Here is a 25,580-nt window from a genome sequence, read left to right as displayed (position 1 = left end):
AACGCCAAACAATACCCCAGCCCAAGAGTGTGTTCAGCAGCAGCTTTTGTAGCTGTAGTCAGTCAGGGCCCTGCCCTCCTAAACCTGCAAGGTTTTCCAGGACTCATAGCCTTAAGTACTGGCTGATAACTTTTGTCCCTGCCTGATCACTGAGGGCCTTGGGAAGTCATTATTTGTGGATTCCTTTGGCTCAGGTTTATGGTAGGGCTGCCATACATCCAGATTTTCCAGGCATTGCTGGGATTTCAAAGGCGGAATTGAGGTATAGGGAGAATTTTTGGGGGGGGGGGGAGAAAAGCTCAACAACTTTGGTGGTGGCTTCATAAGAAAAAGCTCAACAGCTTTCAGTTTACGGCTCACATCAACCAGCAGCCATATGTTTCATGTTGTAGGCTAACTTCTTTGGAACTCCCAGCTGAGATCAGAAAGGCTCTGTTGAACTTCAGGTGCTTGGTGAAGACCTTTTTATTATCGCAGACATTTTTGCTAAATTTTCCTGATTTGATGGTTAGTTTAAACCAGGGGTCAGCAAACTTTCAGCAGGGGGCTGGTCCACTGTCCCTCAGACCTTGTGGGGGGGGCAGGACTATATTTTGAAAAAAAATAATGAACAAATTACCCAGAGATGCATTTTAAATAAAAGCACACATTCTACTCCTGTAAAAACACCCTGATTCCTGGACCGTCTGCGGGCTAGATTTAGAAGGCGATCGGGCAGGATCCTTAGTTTGCCCTAGTTCCTTAGTGGGCCTTAGTTTGCCCACCCATGGTTTAAATTGATTTTTTCCTTTGTATCTCTTTAGTGACCTCAGTGTACACTGCTTTGAAACAATGGTGTAAGTGGCATGTATAAATTGCTGAAATAAATAAAATTAAATAAAAATATTTCTGAAACAGCCACACTCTGGAAGCCTTACCCTAGAAAAGCACAAATGTGGATTTTCAAAAGCAGGATGGGGCCCCCTCAGCTCTCCATTGTCTTTAGAATTTCATAGGTCTTCATTTATGCCTTTTAAGAGCTTAATGATATCGTTCCCTTTTCTGAAACCAGCTGCATCATGTTGCGTTCACAGAGACAGATCAGAATGCTTCAGCTTGTTGGAAATATTTTTGGAGTTCAGTATCAGTATTGGGGGTAATGCCCTCTCCTCCCACTGAACATTTTGTCATTCTTTGCATGATAGCAAAAGAACAGGGAGTTAATTATCACTGTGGTCCCTCTACTCCAAACATGGAATTGTTGAACCAAACATTTTGGATATTTAGAAAGGCTGAATTGTTTATTCATCAGTCTCCAAAGGAGTGCTCCTTTGCACTTCTGGGTTCCAGCTGGCTGTGTGGCTGCCAACTTTTTTTGTTTTTAAAAAGCACATTTAACGTCGAGCTTCTGTTATTTTGGCAGGGTTGAAAGTGGGAATTTCCAGTAAATCTGTTCTCATGAGATTTCCTCTCCAAGTTTTCAGACTAAAGAGGTTCAGTTAAGCTTTAGATAACATACAACAGTATATCTTTGAAACGGGTATGTATGAAACTACTGCTGCTGCCTTATCTTGTCTTAAGCAATATAATTTTATGATGCTCATAAAATGAACGCTGTATATATATCAAAGACCCTGTGGACATCCTGTTTTCAAACTGTTCTAATGATTAAAAACATAGCTTGAAAAGAGGTTGCTTTCCTGTTTGCACGCACGGTAACCCAATACCAAAATGCAGGTAAATTATTATCATGTTCCTCCAAGTATATTGCTGTGATGTGTATCTCTAAAGCAGTAATGTAATGGAGCATCAATATATTTATTAAAAAACCAAGAATCAGAAGGGATTCTTTGAGCAGAGAAATTGCAGGTGGTAAGAAAGACACTGAGGGTAGATGCCATGTGTGGCTGAGTAGTTACAGTGCTAGACTAGGATCTGGGTGGCCAGGGTTCAAATGCCCATCAACCATTAAATTCACTGGGAGACCTTGGGCCAGTCATGATCTCACACTAACCTACCTCACAGGATTGTTGTAAAGATAAAATGGGGAAAAGAACCACCAGGTACACCACTATGAGCTCCTTGGAGGAGCAGAACACCTTCAGTGGTGGCCAAACTCGGCCCTACAGCTGTGTTGGGACTACATTTCCCATCACGCCTGACCACTGGTCCTGCTAGCTAGGGATGATGGGAGTTGTAGTCCCAAAACAGCTGGGGAGCTGAGTTTGGCCACCACTGACTAAATGATAAATATGGAGTAGAGAAATGTTAGGAAAGGATGGGGTAATACGCAGCCCCTTCCCTAATAACTTTTCTTGTTTAAAAAGAAGCCCCCTCTTGAAACTGTTTTGCTTTCAAAATAAAGTACAAGGACTCCACTACAAATCTTTTCATGTACTGTTATTTAGTTTACAAAGAATACTTTTCTGAAATCTCTGTGCTTGAAGGAATTCTATCACTGAAGCCAGAATTCTGATATAAGATCCCCTATGTCCTCCTCACTAGGATGCCATTTGCTCTTAAGTCAACAGTAGGAAGTACGTCTGGTTTTGTTGTGGTGTGGCTCACTCCCTAGTGCATGTGTTTCAGGATTATAGCCTAAGCCTCGGAACAAACTGACAGCAATAGCTATGCCACTAACAAGGCCCTAGTTATAATTATGCAATTGGAGCTCTTGGGACCTTCCTGGGTTGGGACCTCACAGCTGACCTAAATTTCCAGCTTCCAGTTTTTGAAAAAAAATCCCAGTCTCTAGCCCTTGTAGAACCAGAGATGGGAAATGCTTTCAATCATTTCCAGCACAATCATTCTGCGTTTCCATACTGGAATGCAACACAAAAAGACTACAGTGCAATCTGATCCTGTGGAGCAGAGGGACAGAGGACATCCCTAGGAACACCCTCATACAAAGAAAGTTCATATATGCAGCCTAACCTTAGGAGAATCCCTGGACATCCCAGAGATACAACTGGAAAAGAAAGCATTTAGCACTAGTGACCAAGGACAGGTTAAAAGACTAAGAGCAGTTCCACAATTAACAAACAAAAATCCATATGTGCTTGTAGTGTGGTTCATCACCTTAGAAATTGGCACTGTAGTCCTGGTAACCACTAGCTGTGAGAGTGTATGACTTTGTTTTTAGACATTTTCAATATGTTATTTTATTTTAAAATGCATTGTTTTAACACGGATGTGTTTGCCACCATGGGTTCCCTTGGTATCAAAGATAGATTATACATTTAATAAATAAATAACATTAGAGGACACCACATGGGTTATTCCAGGGACATAGGCACTGACTCCTAGGGGCTGAGGCAGTTTTGTCTACCCCCCCCAAAAAAAATTATAAGGGGGCCAGGCCCCCTGAATATTCAGGGGAAGTTAGATGACATTGTGCAACCTCATTCCCGCCCCCTCCGCCTATCCTCTGGAGAAGCTGGCACCTCTGTCCGGGGGTAATAAGCTATGCAACTACTAGTATTAGGTAGGTACCATCATTGTATTGCTTTCACAATACAGATCTACTCAGGCATGGTATTTTTATTAGATGCATATGTTTTTGCTTTTGTATTATTAAAAAATCTTCCAAAGTTATCTCTATTTTGATAATTTTATCATGTCAACTTTTTTTTTAAAAAAGTTATGTTTTTATTGCTTTTTAAATGTGTTACCATTCATGTAAACTAGTTAATGATTTATTTAGCGGTATATACATATTGCTAAATATATGGTTTTCTTTTCCTGCCAAGACACCCTGACTATAATAATCTTCATACAACAATCCACAAAATATTCATTTTTCATAATGGAATCAATGATGGAATGGTTTACAAGTCAAGATCCTCTTGAAAAGAAATAAATATCAGTAGACGAAAGGAATCACACACATATAGGGAGAGCAAAATAAGCAGATTTTTACACAGTCTGGTCTGCATGAGGCGGCAGAGCAAGAAAAAGATGGAAACGAAAATTGCTTTTTTAAAGTAGGTAACCAATATACCAATCAGTCGAAAAACTGGATCGTTTCTCCTCTTCCAAAATATTTCCATTTGCTTTCTGCCAACAAATGCTTTCTTTTTTAGGTTGCTTTAACAAATCTTCAATTCTGCCAGGCACAACAAGAAAAAAACCATTCCTGTTTCCCTACAGAACCCTCATGAATGATAGTGTCTCTCCTCCACATGAGTATAGGAAATGAGACTTATATAAGTAAGTTTTATAAAAATGCATAGGCCCATATCTATGCCAGCTCAAAGATTTTGGCTCATGTCTTCCCATGTATAGCATGGTCAGAATGGAGTCTATTATTTTCCAACACAGTTATTATAGCTAGTTAAATATGATTTACGTTCAGTAATCAAGTTCAATTAGAATGCAATATGCAATTTGTATCTTAAGAATTAATTGTAAGTTCCTCTTCAAAGAAATGAGGGAAACTAATAATGTCAGTTTGTCAAAGCCTGAACTTTAAGACAGGGACAGTGCATCCTGTTTTGCCACCCAAGGCAAAGTGGGACTGTGCCGCCGCCCCACCCCCGCCAAAGCCTCCCTTACTTGGGTTGTGTGGCAACATCGGTGGGTTCTTGAAGAAACCCCACAAGTTCTTGTGGAGCTCTTGTGAGATCTCAAAGAGTGCACGAGATCTCATGAGATCTCATTGCCACTTTTCCACCAATGATGGGGGCTGCAGGGGCGACGCCTCTTGGGCTTCTGCAAGTTGGCTCTGCTTTAAGATGAGCCTGGTGGATCGGGCCTGTGGCCCATCTAGTCCAGCACCCTGCTGTCATGGTGGCCAACCAGAGGCCAGTGGAAAACCAGTGAGCAGGATATGAGTGTATAAGCACTCTTCTCACCCACGATTCCTAGCTACTAGTATACTTGCATCTCAGGATCTCATGAACTGGCAGGATGGCAGGGGAAAGGATCCCAGGGAGGGGGGCAGCCGACACTGGGACATTCCAGGGCAAACAGGGGGTGGAGAAGGAAGTGCTCACAGCATGATGGAGGATGGCAAGGGGATGAGGATCAATGCACAGAATCCAGAGCAGCAGGACCCATCACCAGAGCCGGAGGGACTCCTGTCCCCACAAACAAGGCAAGCTCTGAAGCACAGGGAACAGCAGTCAGGGTGCTTCAGGAGGCTGAAGCAGGCAAGGGCTCTCTAGCTGGCCAGGTGGGGCTTGTTAGCTCTGGGATGAGATGTGTGATTCCTCAGCTGAAGTAGGCTCAGAACAGATGAGGCCCACCTGCCTCATCAAGCCCAGATGCTGCAATCAGCTTGCAAAGTACAAAAGGGAAGCAGAGCTGAGGTGCTGTGTCTGCACAACTGCTCATGTTGTGGGGCCTTGACTTGGATCCTCCTGGACCTCTATGGGACTGTGTTTTGGGTTTGACTGGACTGTATCCTGACTGCTAGACTTCAGACTTGGCTACTTGGATTGACCCTGGACTGCATTTCCTGAGCTTTGGATTTTGTGTGGCTTGACTCCTGCACTATGAACTTTGGACTTGGCTTACTGACTTGCTACCAGGTAGGCCAGGGATTCAGGACACAGGATAAGTGAAGAATAGCATAAGTGTTCTCTTTGCAATAGAGCTGAGATTATGTTGTTGGACTCCCAGCCAACACAGCCAATGATTGTGAATTATATGAGTTGTAGTGCAATAGCATTTGGAGAGCCACAGGTCAGGTAGCTGGGTGAATCTCATGATCTGCACCACACCTCTCACTCTGTGAGAGGTATGCCACTTCAGTTAGGCAGGAACCTGACAAATTCCCTTACCTCTGGAACAGTCAATCTCTAGCTAAGCCTTGAAGCTAGGTTATTTTTCTAGTGTTAGTACATGTAAATGAATCAACATATCCAAAGACAATGGCCTGTTTTCTTTCTAGAGAGCAGAAGCTTTGAAATTCCTTTTTATACTGGGTGAGAGGTTTCTTTGGCAAAGATTTGTGATTCCCTAGAGGATGAAATTTGGAAAGCCAAAATGCTCCATAACAGTAGTTGTGCCAGTACATGCCTATCAGGCCAAATTCTTTAAAGCTCCAGTCCAAACTATTAGTCATATATGGTTTGGCTTCTTCCATTATAAAACAAATGCTTTCTTTGAAAATACCTCTTCTGATCCTATTTCACATCTCATGGGGCAATGAATAGCCTTAACTCAAAATCTGCCAACGTTATTGAAACGGGAAGCTTAGAAACTTTGTAGAGGTATTAGTCAAACATTATTTCAGATGAAAGCTTTCTTTCCAGTTCACCTGATTCTACTTTATTTCCCTTCTCCATCATAAAGCAATACCCCTGTCTCTTTTAAGGTACATGTCAGAGCCCAGAACAACAAAGTATTCCTTTTTCCTTTTCATTGTACTTGTTTAAACATGCTTTTCAACACTTTTTTCCAGTCAACCCTTGATGGTTTATTCCTAATATATAATGTAGCTACTTTACAATGCTTCATTCCAAAGATCAGACTGTTTGATAATGATGTACCTGCTCTCTGTAGTGGCAGATTTGCCCCGCCCCCCATGAAAAAGACACTCAACTTGGTCTCTCCCAGAGGAAGGGGGGTCATGAGTCACAAGATCAGAGTGTCCAATGGAGTGCCAGAGTAGTAGACAAGTCTCTCCTTGCCCTAATTGGAAATGCATGGGATTGAGCCTGGGACCTTTAGGCTGATTGGTTTGACATGGCCAGAACAAAGCAGTGAGATGTAAACAAACTGGGACGAGCATAGTATTTTCTAGCGGGTGCTCTTGCTTGGTCTGGAGGGGATGTAACTGAACCCAAAAACCCCCTGATTGTCCTGGCCAGTGGTTGGGCCACAGCATGATTCCCTTCTACTTTGTTATCTCAGAGCAACTGACAGTTAGAACCAAATATAATTTGACAGGCAGAGGGAAAGGAAATCTGCCATGCCTGTTCCTGCTCAGGATGAGGGATGAGGCCAAGTTGCCTCCCCCCCCCCTTGTGTGGATATTCTTCCTAGAAGGCAAGAGATACCACTTCTCTGTGGCCCTTGGTCCCCTAGGTGATGGATGGGGCAGCGTGTCCTCCCCCCCCCTCCATAGTCCCGGGAAGTGTGACAAATGGAAGCATGTTTCAGAATTTGACGTCTGACTGTCAAAATATGTTTGGCTATTTTTAAGTCTGTATTATTGATTGATTTATTGGTTTCCATGTGGATGCAATAATTTGAATCTCTTGCCAGATTTTTAAACATAAACAGTGATGGTGTTTTGGCTAGAGTGGAACAAATGCAAACCATTCAGATTTGATTTCGCTTTCACTATTGCCAAACAAACGAGCCTTAACATCTGTTTCAAATGATCCTTCAAAATTGTCCTGGATACTAGAAGGAACATAACCAAGCAGCCATTCAAGCTCTAGGGAGCCATGCATCCCAAGTTAACCAAGGAAGCTCCTTCCTAAACAAAGGCGCTAAGAATTTTTGGGTTTGTATGACCCGACCTAAATTGAGGTGAGGATTAAACCAGGGTTGGAAAACATGTGGGCCTCCAGGTGTTGTTGGACTCCATTTCCCATCAGCCTTGGCCAGCATAGCCACTGGTCAGGGATGATGGAGTGGTAACCCAACACCTGTGCATGCCTATACCCACCACAGGGTCATGCTGTTCAACGTGCTGCCAGAAAACAGGCTTGCACCTCCTTCCCCAAGCCTGGGAAGCATTTGCCCAGTTTTGGGAAGGAGGCACGATGCTCTGACAGGATCCAAGAGCCCCCCTCCTCCTTCCCCCCCCAAAAAAACGGACAGAAAAAAGTACTGGCTGCTAGCCACAATTACAATATTCATAATAGTGTAAATGTTTAGGTTCAGCCTCCTAGCAATACTTCCAATAATTCCTAATCATTTCCTGATGAGATTCAAAAGCATCAAAATACATAAGTGTAGGTCTAAGTATATTGATACAACTGAGGCTGACCTATATTTAAGATAATGGTTGCAATCCCACACACATACATGCAAGTAAGTCCCATGGAGTTCATTAGCCTTATTTCTGAATAAACTTACATAAGATTGCATTGTACTAAGCATGCACTTAAATACTATGGCATATGGGGGGTGTTTTTTCATCCTATTTTTACTGCAGATGTACAATTGTGTAAAGATGAACTTTGCACAGCTCCCTAGGGGGAACCAACCAGGAAATGTTCAGAAGCCCACAAGTGTGTAGTGTTTGCTCAGTACGGTGTAAATCTCTGGAGAATAGTTTGAAATTGGTCTGGTGTGGCCTATCATTTCTTCATGATTCATTTTTATCTGTTCTATGGCACTTAAATAATATTTTTTCCTAGGGTTATACAACATCCATTGGAATTTACCTTTTGAGATAGTTCAACTCTATATTGTGGGGTGGGCTAGTGGCATTTATTTTGAAGACTCTATAGATTTGATGGAACTGCTTAATGCAAAAGTAAACTTTACTGCTGCAGAAGTGCTTCTGCAAATTTTCTACAGGAGTCTAAGGAGAATGTGAAAAAATACATGTCAAGTGTCATGTAAAGTACAACTTGAATTATTTTTTTAAGTTTGTCTAGTTTCTGGGGGCCATTCTGTGCATAATGCAGAGTGAGGTGCGAGACTGAGGTAATTTTGATCCTGACTCCTTCCTACAGCAAGAAGGACCATATTTTTGAATGCCCTCCCATCATAAAAAGAACCTCCCTGCTGATAATAAATAAGCGCTTTGGGAAGAAAGTTATTCTCTGTTGTGTGGCAGTTCACTACCTGCAGCGTGCTTCTTTTAATCCAGTCAAAAATATGATCTTCCCTTACAATAATCTCCCTGATATGCTGGATTATTACAAGCAGGTAATTTTTTCATTTAATCATTCAAAAATATTATGCCTTCCCTTTGCTGAATGAAGTGGTTCAGTTCAGAAAGCTACCACCTACATCTGTCCCATGCTGACCAATGGAGATAACATTCAGTCCTACTACTGTTTCAGAAACAGTAAAGTACCTTTACTATATTCGTGGAAAACTAGTTTTGTTGAACAAAATCTCTCACAGGAATGAGGACTGTTGCTAATAACTAGGCAGTTTATTCATCCACCCTTTCCCTTTCTGTGAGTTCAATGGGGAAAAACTGTGGGCAAACTCGGTCTCAAGGGTTAAATGTGGATCTCCACCCCTCTTTACCTGACCCACAGAACTCTCCCTAGACCACCTTCACCATTTCCCCAGGCCACAACCCTCACTAGCTCTACCCCCCCTTTTTTTTTTGCCTGGCTGGAATGTGTCCTTGAATTCTGATAATTCATGTTGCTTGTCTGGATGTGAAATGGAGAGGGCTGGGTGAGTGCTCCCCCCCCCCTCCACCCACTTTAACATCTTGGCTCTCCCCACCACTTCCATGTGGCTTTTGGAAGGTTGCCAGAAGGGAATGTGGCTTTCGGGCTGAAAGAAGTTTCCCATCCCTCCCAAGACTGATCAACATGGCCTGAGGTGTAAATTAAAAGTAAACACAACAGCAAAAGCTGCAGGTTTCGAGCCTGTAGTTTTAGTCAGCAGCTAATAAGAAGGTTCCAGAACACACATCTGGAACTGACGAGTGCTTAGTAATGAGCTAGGCTCTCTTTAGGAGGTACCATTTCACCTTGTTATTTCTCTCACAAAATTGTTCACCAAAGAATGAAAAAGTAAGATGCCATCTGAGAGGATTCAAGCTTACTTTCCCAGCTCTCCTCATAAGTGCTTCGTCTTTCATAGTCTCCATCTGGTGTCCTTTCGTTGCTTTTCTTGTTTTTCTCACCTTTCTTGTTCCCATTTTTAACTGTAAGGAGAAAAGAAAAATATGGTGTATTGTTTCCCCCAAATATAGACTATTGAAACATAAAAGACAAAATCCACTAAATGAAGGGGGACCCCCATATTTTAATCCCTTCCTCTTTCTGCCAACAGCAAAAAATTGTTCCGGTGCCTTTTTCAAAGGCCCCCAAAATCAGATGACTTGGGGGGAAAGGGCCATTGCTCCCTTGCATGTAGGGTTAGATGGGCCTGTCAGTTACAGGCTTCTCATTTTCTCCTCTTAAATTCAGTTCTCCACACATATTTATTTGGGCGGGAATATCCTCTTGAAAATTCATGCATATTTATTTACTATTTCATAAAATTCATATACCACTTGGTTGTAAGAAAAACTTTAAACCTGTTCACAAATTGTGAGCATTGTAGATTTATCCTAACAAACATATTTTTTTGTATGCAGATTTGCCTAATATAGACATTTCCTGCAAAGTACTTCACCCTCATATAATTCATATCTGTAGGTTGTTTTTGCATTTTCGTACCCGTTTCTTGGCTGTCAAACTGGGCTGCAAAATTCAGAGAAGTCTGAAGGGTGATTTGTATATTTTTTTCTGAAAAGTGTGAATTTGGTGAGTTTGCCTTTTGAAGCAATCTTAATGGAATTTCTCCCCCATTCCTATTGGAAACACTAGAGAGCTACTGCTGGTCAGTATAAAGTATACTCTGCTAGATGGACCAATGTTCTGACTCAGTTTAAAGCTGTTTGCTAAGTTCTTAATATTTGAAAAAATTCCGAAAAAAGTGAGATGTGTCTTATGAATTCCCATGGGGCATGCAGTGCAATCCTGTGTGTGTTTATTTGGAAGTGAATTTCACAGATTGCAATAGGACTTGCTCCCTGGGAAGCATGCACAGTTTCTCCAACCAGTAGTCTAAACATCTACATAGACAGATTAATGGCACAGTGCACAATCTAGCCCAAGTCAAGCATTTTAAGTCTACTTTCAGCTGAAGATTTAAGAAACACACACTTAATTGTTTCTCCTTGAAAATCAAAGTGGTGTGCAATTGCTTAACTTATGTGGCAGAGTTTTACCAACAGATGTCAGAACCTGGTTCCTGTATGAAATCAGGATTCTTAACAGTGACAACCTCAGTTTCCAGACTTCAAGTCTATCTGTATCAGTGAGGATGCAAAGTTAAGAGCCCTACAGACCAATGGGTTGATTGTGACCTACAGTATGTTTTTGTAGGCATTGCCTGATATTTTGGTACTCATGACATGACTCATAGAGAGCAGACAATTTCCTGCAGAAGTTCATGACCCAAATTCCCATAAGTATGCTGTAAATCTTAATATGAAGGTACCGACTACTTGAGTCTCGGGGAGTAGCATTAATAAAGGCTGTAAGAGTGGAACAAGCTGTGAGCTGGAAACACTCTTCCATCACTGGCAAGTAAAGGAACATGGCAGGCTTCCTATTTTATCTTCCAGACACAACCAGTGAATTGGTTTAAATTCCATCAGGGGCAGAAAACAAAGAGGCAGTGTCTTTCACATGTTATGCATTATCCATAGACAAATTAAGGTGCAAATTTAGATCCTGGCCTTCACCAAAGTATTGGAGCTTGACTATATTTGGGAGAGTGCAATTGTGCTCATGAGCTGCTTGTGAGTTTCCTATAAGCATTTGTTTGGAGACTGAGAACCAAATGCTAGATGAGATGAGCCCTTGGCCTTATCTAGTTTGGGTCCTTTTTAAGTTCTTACGACCTAATACAGAGTTTCAGAACAGGCATATGATTCACATCTAGTGATCTCAAGGAGGTTTTGGCTTGTAAACACTTAGCTGGGAGTAAATCCCATTGATCTTGATATTTTTGTTTTTAAATTATGTTCCTTGTAGGGAGGAGGACTCCACCGTACTTGGATTCCAGAGCAGACTCATCAGATCCAGTCAAGATAGATCTTGACCCAGATGAGATCAGTGGTCAGCTTCAGAATCCACAGTTTGGTGTATTTTTATCAGGTGATCAGAAGATAGCACACTGCTCCCCTGCCAATCCCCCCCCCCCCTTTAACACCTTTGAAATAGGTGCTCATAGAACATGGTAGCATTCTATTGCTACAAGGGGCAATTGTACAGAAGAAAGCATGGCAGTCCCAGTGCAGAAGTGGCAGTCCCATGTTGGCTTCCCAGTTGCCACTTGCCCCATGCAGACGTCCCTGATGCCTTGTCTCTCTTCCTCCCAGTCCTTTTGGGGGGGGTCGCAGGGGTACACACACCCCTAAACATTTTGTGAATCTAAGTTTGGCATCATTGAGGGGCATTATTTCAATATGAGTAGGAAAATGAGAGTTCCCCTAAACATTTTTTTTAGGAAAAGAAAGGACTGCTTCCTCCTAATAAGCAACAACAACCCATGTGTTTGATAGCTGGTGTAATGGCTCCACTCCGCCGTGCAGGCTATGTCTGCTCCAGAAGCTAGCCATTTTTTCGTATAATTCCCCTGGGAAGGGATAGAACATCTCCAAATCCCATCATTCTCATGGGATCTTTCTTCATGTACTTTAAATACATACAGCGGCAAGGAGCGCTAGCCCCACAAGTTTTGGGCAATTGGATACACTATTTCAACTGTTTTAAAGGGGAAGACCTGGAAGTGAACAAAGGCAGCTCACAACCCTTGCACCACCTCTTAAGTACTTTTAAAGGTGTGCTTGTGTTTTAAGTGTGTTTCCGGGTATTTTTAAAAGGACTTTTCATAAACAATCTGCATCTAAGCAGGTCAGGACAGACTTCGTCCTGTAACCAAGAAATAGGATGGGCCTGATTTTAATGGGTCTATCAATCCCAAGTTCTTAGCCATATTAGGCATCCTGATGACAGGTTGGAACGCCAGGATATAAATATTTTAATTGAATAAGAAACAAATGTGGAGATTCAATCAAGGACCATTTATTTGGATCCTCTTGACTGCCCACTACAGTGGTACCTCAGGTTAAGAACTTAATTCATTCTGGAGGTCCTTTCTTAACGTGAAACTGTTCTTAACCTGAGGTACCACTTTAGATAATGGGGCCTCCTGCCGCCGCACCACGATTTCTGTTCTCATCCTGAAGCAAAGTTCTTAACCTGAGATACTATTTCTGGGTTAGCGGAGACTGTAACCTGAAGCGTCTGTAACCCGAGGTACCACTGTATTAAAATAATTTATACTGATTTCACACATGCCACTAGAATATGCAGCTGATAATAACAGTGGCAAAAAAGAAGGGAAGTCTGCAATATGCCATTTTGCCACTTGTAAGTCCACGAACTCTTAGTCTTATTTTGTTCTCCCTGAAACCACCCCTCTTTTTGTCCCCCTTTCAAATTCTGAGTCAAAAATTTGAGAATGTGAACTTTCGTCACACCTCTCCGCCCAACTTTCAGTAGAGGCTCTTTGGAGCCTCTCACTTTCTGCTGCAGCTTGTGTGTAAAAGACTTAAAAATTAATTATCATGCAGGGAAACGCATTTGCAATCAGTTTTTGAGTTTCCTGTGGTTTTTGTATCACATGTGAACCAATTGAAATTCTTTTTGAAGAACATCGTCAGCTCCCCTTCCCCCATTTCCCCCCACAGGGCTGGAATGAGCTTAAATGAGCATAAATGAGCTTATGTATAGTTTAAGCTCTCTCCTCTGAATGGAGTCCCTCTCTTTAGTCATTTGTACCATATTAGGAAAGTTAGAAAGTCTTATTGCCTCCCTGCTAATACTTTCCACTGCAGCAATCCTAGATTGCCATCATGTAGGTTTGTAGTGCTGAGGTTTATGCTCGAAAGCACTGCTGCTACCAACCGCACACACAACATGCAGCAGGGAGATAGCGAGAGACAAGAAAGGGAAAAGAGATCCCCACTTGCTGTATGGCTGCAGCTGTTCTCACTGAGCAAGCCTGAAAAGGAAGAAAGTGAGACAAGAAAAGATGCAGGAGGAAGCCCTGATTCAGAGCCAGACACTTTAGTTCAAAGCAAGGTGGGGAAGAGAGAGGAAGTAAAAGAACAGTGTGTGCGTGCGTGCGCACGCACGCACACACGCACACTCATTCAGCAAAGCAAAAGAGTACCACAGCAGCAGAAAATACTGACAGTGTACACCAACCACAAGATTCAGTTCAGAACCTGACTCAGTGCTTCAGAAAACAGCCAAATTTGATTCAAGACGTTTTAGAGGGTATCGTGCTTGGGGAAACATCCAGTTTTGTCAAAAGAAAAAAGTTATAGCTGTGCGAGCAGTGAGAGGTTAAATTGACAAAAATGCTTGCCTTGTATGCAGTGTTATCAAGGTCAGCCTTACCTTTAGGCATAAGGAGGTAGCTGCCTCAGACAGCAGATTTTGGGTGTCATGAAACCATTGTTATCAATGATATGTTTTTCCTTTGAGGTGGCGGAGTGGGGGGAGGTGCTTGCAGGATTTCCTGCCTGAGGAAATAACATAATTTGACCAGCCTTGGATGCTACCCAACATGACTTGGACCAGGAAGGGGGCACCATTTGCTGCTCCCACTCAGCCAGCAAAATGTCCTGGGATAGCCCTGAAAATAATTGCTTTGCATTGCAAGGCAGAGGAGTGATTGAGCAGATAATGTAGCAAGATGGGGTAACTCAGTGTATTGTGGGTCTGTTTCAAAGTCTAGTTACAAAGCGTTGCAGACCAGAATCCAAGATAGGTATGAGGTGGAATATCTGCACTAGTTGGAGGGGAGGTGACTGCATAACTTGTGTGTTCCTATTCCAAGCAATCACTGAAATGCTTAAAAATGTACATTTCATCCTCAGCATTCATCCTCAGAAATGGAGGCACATGTTGATACTCATGGAAACGAGCACAAAACTAGGTAAGCACTTTCAGAACCATCTTAAAGATGAATACATTCCTAAGGAACTTTTCCTGACGTATATACAAAATGCAGAACAGTCAGGATTTGTTGGTTTGGCACATCAAGATTTCAGAAATTAGAAACATAATGCAGTTTGAAAGGCTTGTGTTTCACAGGAACGCTATGGAGAAGAGACGTTTGGCATGGAGGCATTTCAGAATAAGGAATGTTCCCTTAAATAAATTACATCTGGCAACTCCAGCAAGATATTTTTATCCTAGATTTACTTAGATGGAAAACATAGTTCTCATCCTAAAAGCCTTTCTATGCAATCTTTCCCTGCCAATAAAATCTTTATATTAGGGGTGGAGGGAATACAATTTTGTTGGCTACTTCTCGTCTGGTGCAACAAGGATTTATTTATTTGAAAAATAATGCTTAGCCTTTCTTTAATGTCTTGCATCAGCCTTCACCAACCTGGTGCCCTCCAGATGTTTTGGACTACAATTCCTAGCAGCCTCAGCTAGCCCAGATGTCCTGACTGCTGATGATGGGAGTTGTAGTCCAAAACTTCTGGGGGCCATCAGGTTGGCGAAGGCAGCTTCACATGTATTATCGCAGTCCTACTTGCAGCTACCTGATTTATACTTGATTTATACAGGAATCAGAAACAGTTGGTGGAGGGGGTCCACCAACTAAATGCTTATCCTGTGCATGTTTGCAAAAAGTGTCATGCACCCACTGAAGCACATACGTCACAAGCTCCTCATATTCAAATCCTATATTGTACTGCCTATAGATTTATGATGCATGCAGCTATGGCAGGCTTCCTCAAACTCGGCCCTCCAGATGTTTTTGGCCTACAACTCTCATAATCCCTAGCTAGCAGGACCAGTGGTCAGGGATGATGGGAACTCTAGTCTCAAAACATCTGGAGTACCAAGTTTGAGGAAGCCTGAGCTATGGTATATAATGTGCGCACACAGCTACTGTGAACCAGAAAGTCTCCTTTCAGGATGCAGTGAAGAGAGTGGGCTGTGTACACCCTGACTCACCCCAATTCCCATAGGGCTTCTCCCACCACAGTACTTGCCAGTACTGGCCCTATTTCCCCTGTAGGACATAGAATTGTAGATGACCATGAGAATCATCTAGTTCATTCCCCTGCAAAGCAGGAATATGGGGATCAAACCTGCAACCTTGGCATTTTCAGCACTACACTCTCTAACCAGCTGAGCTAGCATGGATCACCAGTGGTCCTTGAGCTTCACTCAGGTTGTCCACAGCATGTCTGTGAAAAACAGTGGGAGCAGCAGGCATGTCAGCTGCTCCATTAGTCAAAGAACCTACAAAGTGAGCAGGATAGACCACTAATGGGTAGGAGGAGGCCAGAAAGATGGAGCAGGGAGGGGGATAAAAATAAATAAAAAGAAAAAAAAACAATTGCAAGTCAGACATTTAGCACAGTTGCTGCAATGAGCAGAAAAATAATTAAGTGCCCTTCCAGGACCCTCAACAATTTTCAGGTGGTCTATGGGGTTGGAGTTTGGGAACCACTGTTGCAGAGCATGTCACCAGAAGTTCTGCAGCCTCTCACAAGACATCCTGGCTTGGGAAAGTGGTTGTGGCAAACCTGTCAAAGCCATAGCAACACAGCATTCATCATTCTCTCTTTACTTACTGACCTGCTACCTACCCTTGCTTTGATAGTAGCAACACTGGCTTGCCACTTGGGCACTGGCCTGCTTTGTTGTGGTTGAGAAAGATGTTGTCTGCCACTTGGGGACCTTTCTTGCTGCCAGCTGAGTTGTGGTCAGGGCCAGGGTTCCAGGCACACACACCCCCCATGGTAGATTTTTCATCTACCCTGAATTTAGTAGGTAACCTATCTTTCAACCTCTGCACTACATATGCAATGTGTGGTTAAGAAGACCTGATATATACAGACTACAGGTCTTGCCAATGTGTGTATTCCTTGTCTATCTGGTCTCTCTCTCTCTCTCTCTCTCTCTCTCTCTCTCACACACACACACACACACACACACACACACACACCCCTACTCCTACTCCTACCTCTACCTACCTACACCTATCTGAAGCCATCAATTGCTGGTGCTGTAATAAGATTGCCTGCTTATGGACCAAATGATTCTCCATGCATCCTGTATAAATCATGGAGTGTTGAAGCTGAAACATACACAATTAGTGAAGGACACCTACTTAGTTCATGGTAGCGAGAATATCTGAGCTGAAACTTCCCAGGTCAATCCATTGGCTGCTATAGTATCTGCATCTGTATAATTCCCAGAAGTGAATTATAGGGTATAAATATGAGGAAGGCACTATAGGAAGTGTGTGAAGCAGGGGCTGTATGGCATTTATCACTTCAAATATGATGTGATCCATGATGTGTCATTGGTGGGAAGGTGAAGAATAGTTCTGTCAATTCATATTATGCATTGTAGTTAAGTGAAACTTAGAATTGGTCCAATGCAACTGATTTAAAACAATGGAAATGGAAGGCAAGCTATCTAGCACAGTGTTTGAAACAGCTGCATTGGAACTTCTATCCCCATTAGTTTGCTTAACGTGTGTATAAGTGTTCGTAGCATCCAGACTGCAATGAATTTTAGCCCTACTCTGATTCAAAGGAACTACTGATTGGTACCAGCTGCTCAGCCAAAGGGCACATCACATGTTCCTAATTCCTGTCCGTCAGCTTTGCTTCATTCCAGTGCAGACCCAGCTGATTGCTTGCTACAAACACCTAATTAATCCCACATGCCTTTAGTTCTGCCGAACTGAAGACAAAAGGTGGCTTTAACGCTAGCCAGTTCAATTTTCATCTTCTGTACACAATCTGTTTTCTCAAATCCCATTTTACATAGGCAGGCTGTTGTTCCTGCAGGCAGATTCACAGCTGTAAATTAAGGTTCCTTTATCTCCTATTGGTACTGCCCTATGCTGTCCTGCCCTTAGGAAAATAGTGTTGTTTGTCTAGGCACGCTGTGTAATTAATCTGCATAGAGGAATCTCACAAAGGTCTATCTAAAAGTCCCGTATATCAAAAGACATGCAGAAAGGCAGTTGTCATGTTGCTACATTTCAGTGAAGTGAGACTGGTGCAAGCAAACACATCTTTAAGGTGCAAGGGTTCCCTAGCAGAGTATGCTGTATCAGCATATTCCTCCCAGAGCACATCCCTCTATCTCATAAAGCCATATCATAACTGCACAGGTCCTTAATGTTTCCTGTGCAACATTCAAACACTTTATGGTCCTAAAAAGAGGGGGGGGGGGATACCTGTGCTTATGTCTTGAATGCAAATAAACAAAGGGCACAACTGATACAGTTCCCAAAATCCGGACCTTTAAAGCAACAAATCCAGGTGCAAATTCTCTTTCAGCCATGAAATGCCTTGAGCAGTTCTGGGCAAATGTTTGGACCATATTTCAATATTCTGGGCCATATTTCAGCTGCCTTAGCTTACTACACTTAAAGTGTTGATGCAAGAATAATAAGCAATTTATGTTACATAATGTGGTATAAAATAATTAAAGTAATTGTAATAATATAATGATCATTGTAGTGTTTGCTGAGGTCAGATTTGCAATCATAACCATGTCTACTTAGAAGTCAGTCCTGTTGAATCCAGCATGGCTTACTCACAGGGAAGTGCAGTTAGGACTGCAGCCCCAGTGTCCTGACCCCAAGGCCCAGACTTTAATCACTGGGTTATGCTAAGTCCTGATTCACAATAAAAATCACAAATTGATTTTAGCTTATATCCACTGAGATCTGGCTTTTGCCGGGGAGGGCTTTGTTATGAAATCAGAAGTTCACACTTCCTAGAAGCAAATCCCAGAACCCCTATATGAACCTGGGCAACCTGCAAACAAAATTCAGCCCATCTCTACCCTTGCTGGTAACATGACCATTTTACTAAGCAAAAAAGAAAGATGCACACAAGATGTGTAACTTCAAGAAAACTTTTCCTGAAAACCTTTAGAGCAAGAGAGAAAAGGAAGTGGAAGCAAATTTCAGTCTTCCCAAAAGAGTGAAGGCAGGGGTTAAAATTAGACTTTCAGACCAGCATGATCACTAATTCTGTTAGTATAACAGCTGTGATTAGTACGAGGGTGTTTAACGTCATTAGCAGTGCAGTTACTATTTCTGCTTTTCTGCTTCGGATATTAACTTATGGGGGCGAAATCCTTTGAGACCCATCTGGAATCTCAAAATTTCGGAAGTGAAAGAGGAAAGTTACCTGGCGGGGTCTCGAGAGTGGATTTGTCTTTTTTGTTGGCTTTCTTCATTTTTAACTCCTTCTTGTCCAGCTTGAATCTTTGGGGTTCTTCTGTCTCCAAAGGGGGCTCGGTTTCTTCCTCCCTTGGCTGTTCTGTGAAAGGCGAATACTCCTCTTCAGGATCTGGAAAGGAATAATAATGATCCCTGTTGATGATTTCCTGCAGATAGTAATCCTGCTCTTCCATAGGTAGAGCCCAGGTTATATCCCCAAGCAGTGTCAGATCAAAAGCACACAGCGCGAGGCAGAGCTGAGCAAAAGAAGCTTTCTCGACAAAGGAGGTCATTATTAATTTTTGCTTTTTTGCAGTAGAAAGCTCCTCTGTGAATATCCAATGTAGGATCAGCAGAGAGGGAAAAACAGATCTTGGCAGTTAGCAAACCCCAGAATCAAGAGCAGAGTCTGGGATAAGCACTTCAGCTTTGGAGTAGTTTGCAAAAGTTGCAAGTAATGAAGTGGGAGTGAGGACTGGAATCAGAGGGAGGGAGGTGGTTGCCTGAGGTCCATGTGATCGTCGGGGCTCCCCAGCCAGCCAGACACACATGCAGACATACGGGAGAAGAGAGAGCTGGCATTTGGCAGGTGTTGGACTCTGTGAATCCTTTACAGATCTTTGCTCCTTTCTCGGCTTTCTCTTCCCTCCTGCTCCTCCCTGTTCCCCAGGCAATTAAAAACTTTGATCCAACTCTTGGCACCTAAGATGCTGTGTTTTGAGAACTGATATTAACACAGAGTCTAAATACTGTATATTCAAAGAAATGAAAAACTGGCCATGAGCCTCGCTCTCAAAATCACTGTACAAAAAAATGTATCTCTATTCTCTTGCCAGGACTATGTGCAGTGGGGTGTGTTTGGATGAAAACTTGGAAGAGGGAAATGTTTTCTCCTGTGGTTTAGGGGTTCCTGCTCCCCCTTACAGAATATTAAGATTGCATTCAGATTCTATGGAACAGAAAGGAAAACATGCTTGTGAAAATTCCTTCTACTCCTCCAGCTCTTGATAAAAAACAGGTGCAGACCATCAACAGCATAGAAAGTTTACATTTTACATTTATAATCCCTTGATAGACTCAAAGGTTAATAATCAGGATTCTTTCTTTTGCAGATTTTCAGCTTTATTTTATTTCAGGCATTATTATTTTTCTGAACCCCACTCAATCAGGTGGCCTTGGATAAGAGATTAGTTACCGAAAGCCTGAATTCTCCTTCAAGTATGTAAAACAGTTCCACTTGAAGGTTTTTCAAAACAGGAATGAGTTAAAAGCATCAGAAAGATACCTCACCTTCCAAAACACATTTCAACAGCAAATATAAAATGTTGGCATTTCTCTTTACTGGAGTTCTGTATCTGTACCAATATAATAGAAAGGTACTACAAATCCCATGTAACTTTTTGCCATACACAAGTCAGTGTCATTGCTAATCCCGAGCCAAAATGACAAGACCATTTTTTCACATTCATTTTCATCAATTGCAAAATAAAAAGAAATCAAGTACTATTCTCAGCTTTCCCCCTGCCTCCCCACCTATGTCCAGATGGAATTTGTATAAATGGTCTTGCAAAGAAATTAAGTGACATCAGCTTTTAATTGCATAATCACAACTTTCAACGACCCAAATTTGCTCTTGCTTCTTACCAGATGTCAGTGATGGGAGTAGGCTGTGCTATGTCACACACAGCATGGGAAAGAGCTTTAATGCAGGGGTGCTCCTGAATTTATCTAGAAATGTAAAATGGAACCAGTAATTCACCAATCAGCTCTCTTGTAGAACAGAATTTCATGGATATGCATTTTGGTATGATTTCATATGATGCAGATGTTGATGTAGTTAAACCCTTTATTACTCGCTCTCCATTGCAGCAGCAGAATAAACAAACAAACAATAGAGATTATAAATAGTATATCAATCCACTCTGCAACTGGAAAACGAGCACAATGATAAAGCTACTGCTTAAAGGTACTTAAAGGTACAAAAATTCAGCAAACACCTTGCCAAAAGGGTGTGTCAGCAGCTGGGGCCAGAAAATCATAAGAGGCAATAAAGTGCATATTTCTGTACATAGATTAATTCAATTTCTGGTCCATTGCCTTGATTTGAGTGCATTGTGAATATAACTTGCTTTCATAACAGAGCTCACCTGTAGGCACAAAAAATGTCAGTGGTTGGCTCACCCTGCCTGTATCTGGACACACATACCTTCCTCCAGGCATGTTTAACCTCCACCTTGGACAGCAAATTCTTTACAGCAGTCATTAAAATAACCACCAAATTGAATGTAACAGGGTTGGTCTGTCAGGTTCACGGTCTCTATCAATCTATATCAACAGCAGGTAAATCATACAAGAAGTTGCACAACTGTGAAAGCATACAGATATGAATCTAATGGGACCTAAAATGTTTTTTTTGCAGCTGATCTGTGAAAGATTGCATCTTGCAATGCCTTGTTACAAAATGCAACAAGAGAGACATGCATGCACCCATCCCTTATCTCTAACTAGCTATACAGTGGTACCTCGGGTTAAGAACTTAATTCGTTCTGGAGGTCCGTTCTTAACCTGAAGCTGTTCTTAACCTGAGGTACCACTTTAGCTAATGGGGCCTCCTGCTGCTACTGCGCCGCCTCCGTGTGATTTCTGTTCCCATCCTGAAGCAAAGTTCTTAATCCGAGGTACTATTTCTGGGTTAGTGGAGTTTGTAACCTGAAGTGTCTGTAACCCAAGGTACCACTCTACTTCTAAATATAGCAGCTCTTCAGCAATCTTCTGGCACTAGAACACTTTATCATGGTACTGGTGCAGTATTTGCTTGCTACTAATAGCACCTTAATTGTCACAAAGACTTTGCGATGCTCTTACAGCTAGTAGGAGAAATGTTTGTCTGATATTGTTATTTTTATTGGAGTGAATTATGTTCTTGGATGATGCCAGAGGGGAGGGTGGTAGAGACAGCCCAGATGAAACCATCATGGATGGGGGTGGGGGGGAAGAGATGCAACCCCATTATCATAGTCAGATTATTTTCTCATGAGGTTTGGAGTGGTGGTAGCTTTGTTCCCCAGTATGATGACCCCCCCCACCCCCACCCCCAGAAACCTATGAAATCTGAAATTCCTGAATGCTATGGTGAGTTTCTTTTGGACAAAGGTGGCCATCCTGTTGGGGTGCTGGAGATCTCACTGTGGAACAGTGTGATGAAAAGGGCACCAGCACAGTCACTCCTGAGTGCTCCCTCCCACATTGCCAAGCCCAGAATTCCACCTGGTTTTCTATGGAACTTTGGACAATGAAGCAACCTGGATAACGGTCAGATCACAAATGGCAGATAGCTCATCCATCAGATGATTAGACATGGGTTAGAACACTATCACATGGTGGGGAAGACAGCAAAGAGGGCTTCCTTTTCTGCTTCTACCCCACTCTCAAGTAGCTGTCCCTTAGAACTGGTTCAAACGGTGAAGGGCTTGTTGCTATCAGCCCCAGCCAATGGGAGGCTGGAACACTTAAACCCCTGCTATGACAAGTTTGCAAGGCACTTAAGTGTCTGTGCAGCTTTTCTTTTGGATTTATTGATAATCTGCATTGAGTATAAATCAGATATACAGAAATTAAAGGTAAAGGGACCCCTGACCATTCGGTCCAGTCATGGCCGACTCTGGGGTTGCAGCGCTCATCTCGCTTTATTGGCCGAGGGAGCCAGCATACAGCTTCCAGGTCATGTGGCCAGCATGACTAAGCCGTTTCTGGCGAACCAGAGCAGCGCACAGAAACACCGTTTACCTTCCCGCCAGAGCGGTACCTACTTGCACTTTGACGTGCTTTCGAACTGCTAGGTTGGCAGGAGCAGGGACCGAGCAACGGGATCTCACCCCGTTGCAGGGATTCGTACCGCCGACCTTCTGATCGGCAAGCCCTAGGCTCTGTGGTTTAACAGAAATTACATCCTCCCAAAACCTGTACCAATATAGACGGTTATATGCAGCAGTAGCTCACCCAATGGGGTGGAGCTTCTCAACAGCAGTGTTGCTACTGTGTACCAGGAAGTAGAAGGGGCATGGTAGGAGGTGGCCTGGAGATTGTGGCTGTGTGGGCATGCTGATGGAGCTAATCCAGTGTTCCTGACCCTCCTCCTCTCCAGCAGTGGAGGACCAACACTGCTATGAAGCTAGCACAGTCTCTCCACCCCACTGTTAGAGTGCTATATCATAGGGAGAAAAATTCTGGTACAGTAGCTTTCTACATACATGGAGTTTTCTATACACGTAGGGTGAGGATTTCCCTTTCTTCCCCCATGTGCAATCTAAAATCATATTATCCAAGAAGTGCTCCGCATGAACTGCATGCTGTTTGTGTGCATTTAAGTGAGGTCTACCAGATTTTAGCTTTGGATGCTGAAGCCATACCTGGGCTTTGTGTTGATGCCTTGTTTGTTGGTGAGCTATACAAGGATGAAACTCAGATGGTGGGCCACTCAATGAGAGCCAACTATCCACATCTCTCAGCAATGCGTAGCCCATTCATAGCTGAAGGTTGTTCAAACATTCACTCCCTCCTTGCCAAAAATAAATTAATTGTGTCCCCCAAAGCCAGCTTCACTTCAGAAAATGAATGCCTGAATAAAATTACTGATACAGTTTATGATTAATTTCCTTATAGAATGCCAAGGTATTTAAAATCGCAGTGATTAGCTTAGTTCCGAAAATGTACAGTTGATGAAGTCTGGATTTAGAAAGAGAGAGTGGCTACATTAACTCTTTGAGAGAACACATATGGTTTCTATATGTTTTAGCAATAAAGTATTGCTAAATGTAGCCTATCCCCACCCCATGCCACAGGGAGAAGAAACAGGGAGGGTTTTGTCTCTCAATACTTAAGATCTGGGATAAATTGTGGACCATAAAATGGAGCAGGAAAATGGAATTACATTTTTTTAAAAAAAAACACACCCCTTTTTCCTTCACAATAACCATTTACAGTATACCTGCTGTCTATGGCAACAGAATTTACAACCAACCACAAGGCCAAGAAATCTTGAAGGTGCTTTTGAAAAATACAAAACAATCTGTTTAAACACTGGGACCATACTTTTTAATAAATAAAATCCAAATGACATTAAGTACTTTTTCATTTTGAGCATCTCCTTAATTTTGAGCATCTCAGATCCTGCCTTATTATATTAGTTAAAACTTTAACAAGTTGCTTTCACTCACGTCCTATAGCAGGAGGCTGTCATAATATAATTGAAACAGAATTTTTACTATAAACTGGGTTTAGGGGGGCAATTGTCTGAAAAAATCACTGAGTTAATCAGTTTTTACAAACATAATATAAAATCCATGTTAGACAGAGATGGACTTCCGGATATGTTTGGACTAAAGCTCCCATTAACTCTGACTGTTGCCTGTTGGAGTTAGAATTCAACAACACCTGGAATGTCACTGCTCCCTCATCCCTGATGTTAGGGATGCTTCCAAACTTTTTACATTGGATTTTGGAGTGTGCATGATCTGATCCGGTTTCTGAAGTGGAACTGTTTTACCAAAGTGCAGGTTTTACAGCATATGAATGCACTGAAGAGCGTGGGGGGGGACACATCAGGGGGAAGTAAGTGAATGAGCAAGCCAGTGGAGGAAACAGTTTTATCAGTATGTGAACAGGCCAATAGAAGTTAGGAATCAAGCAGAGGCGCTTAAGCAGCCAAAGCAGGCCAGCCAATGGGATATTGTGATGGGGACGGTATTTTTTGAAAACTCCAGCAGAAGACGGTGCTTTGGCCACCAACAGAGGTTTGGTAGGAGGGAGGGAAAGTTTTAGCAAGGCCCTGGAGAATGGTGGGGGCTGGATTTGGGAGCCTGCAGAGATAAGGTGCAAAGGTTTGGTGGGGGAGGGGGTGTTGGCAAGCCTGTCCCAGGTGAGCAAGGTCCAGGCAAGCCACAGAAGGTTGGCAGAGGGAGAAGGAGGTTTCAGCAAGGGGTAAAGAGAGAGGAGATTGTGGGCTTGGTGAAGAGGGTTGGGATGGGTGAGTGAAGGGAGCAGGGTTCATATCCTCCAACATTTCTCTGGTGAAAATAGGGACATGCTATTCAATAATAATAATAATTTTACTTATACCCCATCATCTGACTAGGTTGCCCCAGCCACTCTGGGCAGCTTCCAACATATATAAAACATAATAAAACATTCAACATAAAAAATCCTTATACAGGGCTGACTTCAAATGTCTTCTAAAGGAGCCAAGGTCTCCTTGGCTCAGGGGTCACATAACTCCATATCCTCCAACATTCCATGAATCAAGTTTGCTCTTTTTGAATCAAGGAGATGTGAAAAAGTCCTGTTTTTAAAATTCTGACTCTTTGAGGGGGGAAATGCAGCATATGTTGCTTTAATTAAGCCTCTAGGTTAATACTGAAGCTTGTTTAAATTATTCAAGGAGACACACAACTCCGGATTGGGTAAAAATATAGCATTGTCTTTACCTTTCCCCACAAAATAATTCATTATATTGCCTTTCTCCTTTCATATAATGAAGGAGCACCTATTGCCATGGCAACAAAAAACTTCCTGCTACTTTTATCTCCACCCTAGGCAAGGATGCCATCACCACCTGACTTTTAAACTTTCTTAGAGATAGTTTGGGTTGTATAATTTAAACTATT

General features: G+C 42.4%; 1 protein-coding gene across 1 annotated transcript in view; it reads right to left on the bottom strand.

The window, feature by feature from the left end:
- CPXM2 (carboxypeptidase X, M14 family member 2) overlaps positions 1 to 19,533 on the bottom strand; it is a 69,488-nt gene extending 49,955 nt beyond the window's left edge. Inside the window, exons 1-2 of the mRNA XM_083506141.1 lie at positions 18,887 to 19,533; positions 9,677 to 9,778 (exon numbers count right to left, since the gene is read on the bottom strand). Of these exons, the coding sequence (XP_083362267.1) occupies positions 9,677 to 9,778; positions 18,887 to 19,211 (427 nt within the window). The 5' untranslated portion in view covers positions 19,212 to 19,533. The remainder of the gene's footprint in view (positions 1 to 9,676; positions 9,779 to 18,886) is intronic.
- Positions 19,534 to 25,580: the final 6,047 nt, after the last annotated feature.

Source organism: Podarcis liolepis (genome assembly GCF_965112155.1).
Source record: "Podarcis liolepis genome assembly, chromosome: 5".
Lineage (NCBI taxonomy): Eukaryota > Metazoa > Chordata > Lepidosauria > Squamata > Lacertidae > Podarcis > Podarcis liolepis.
Note: the sequence above shows the minus strand (reverse complement) of the source record. Positions and strands in the feature narration are given on the sequence as shown.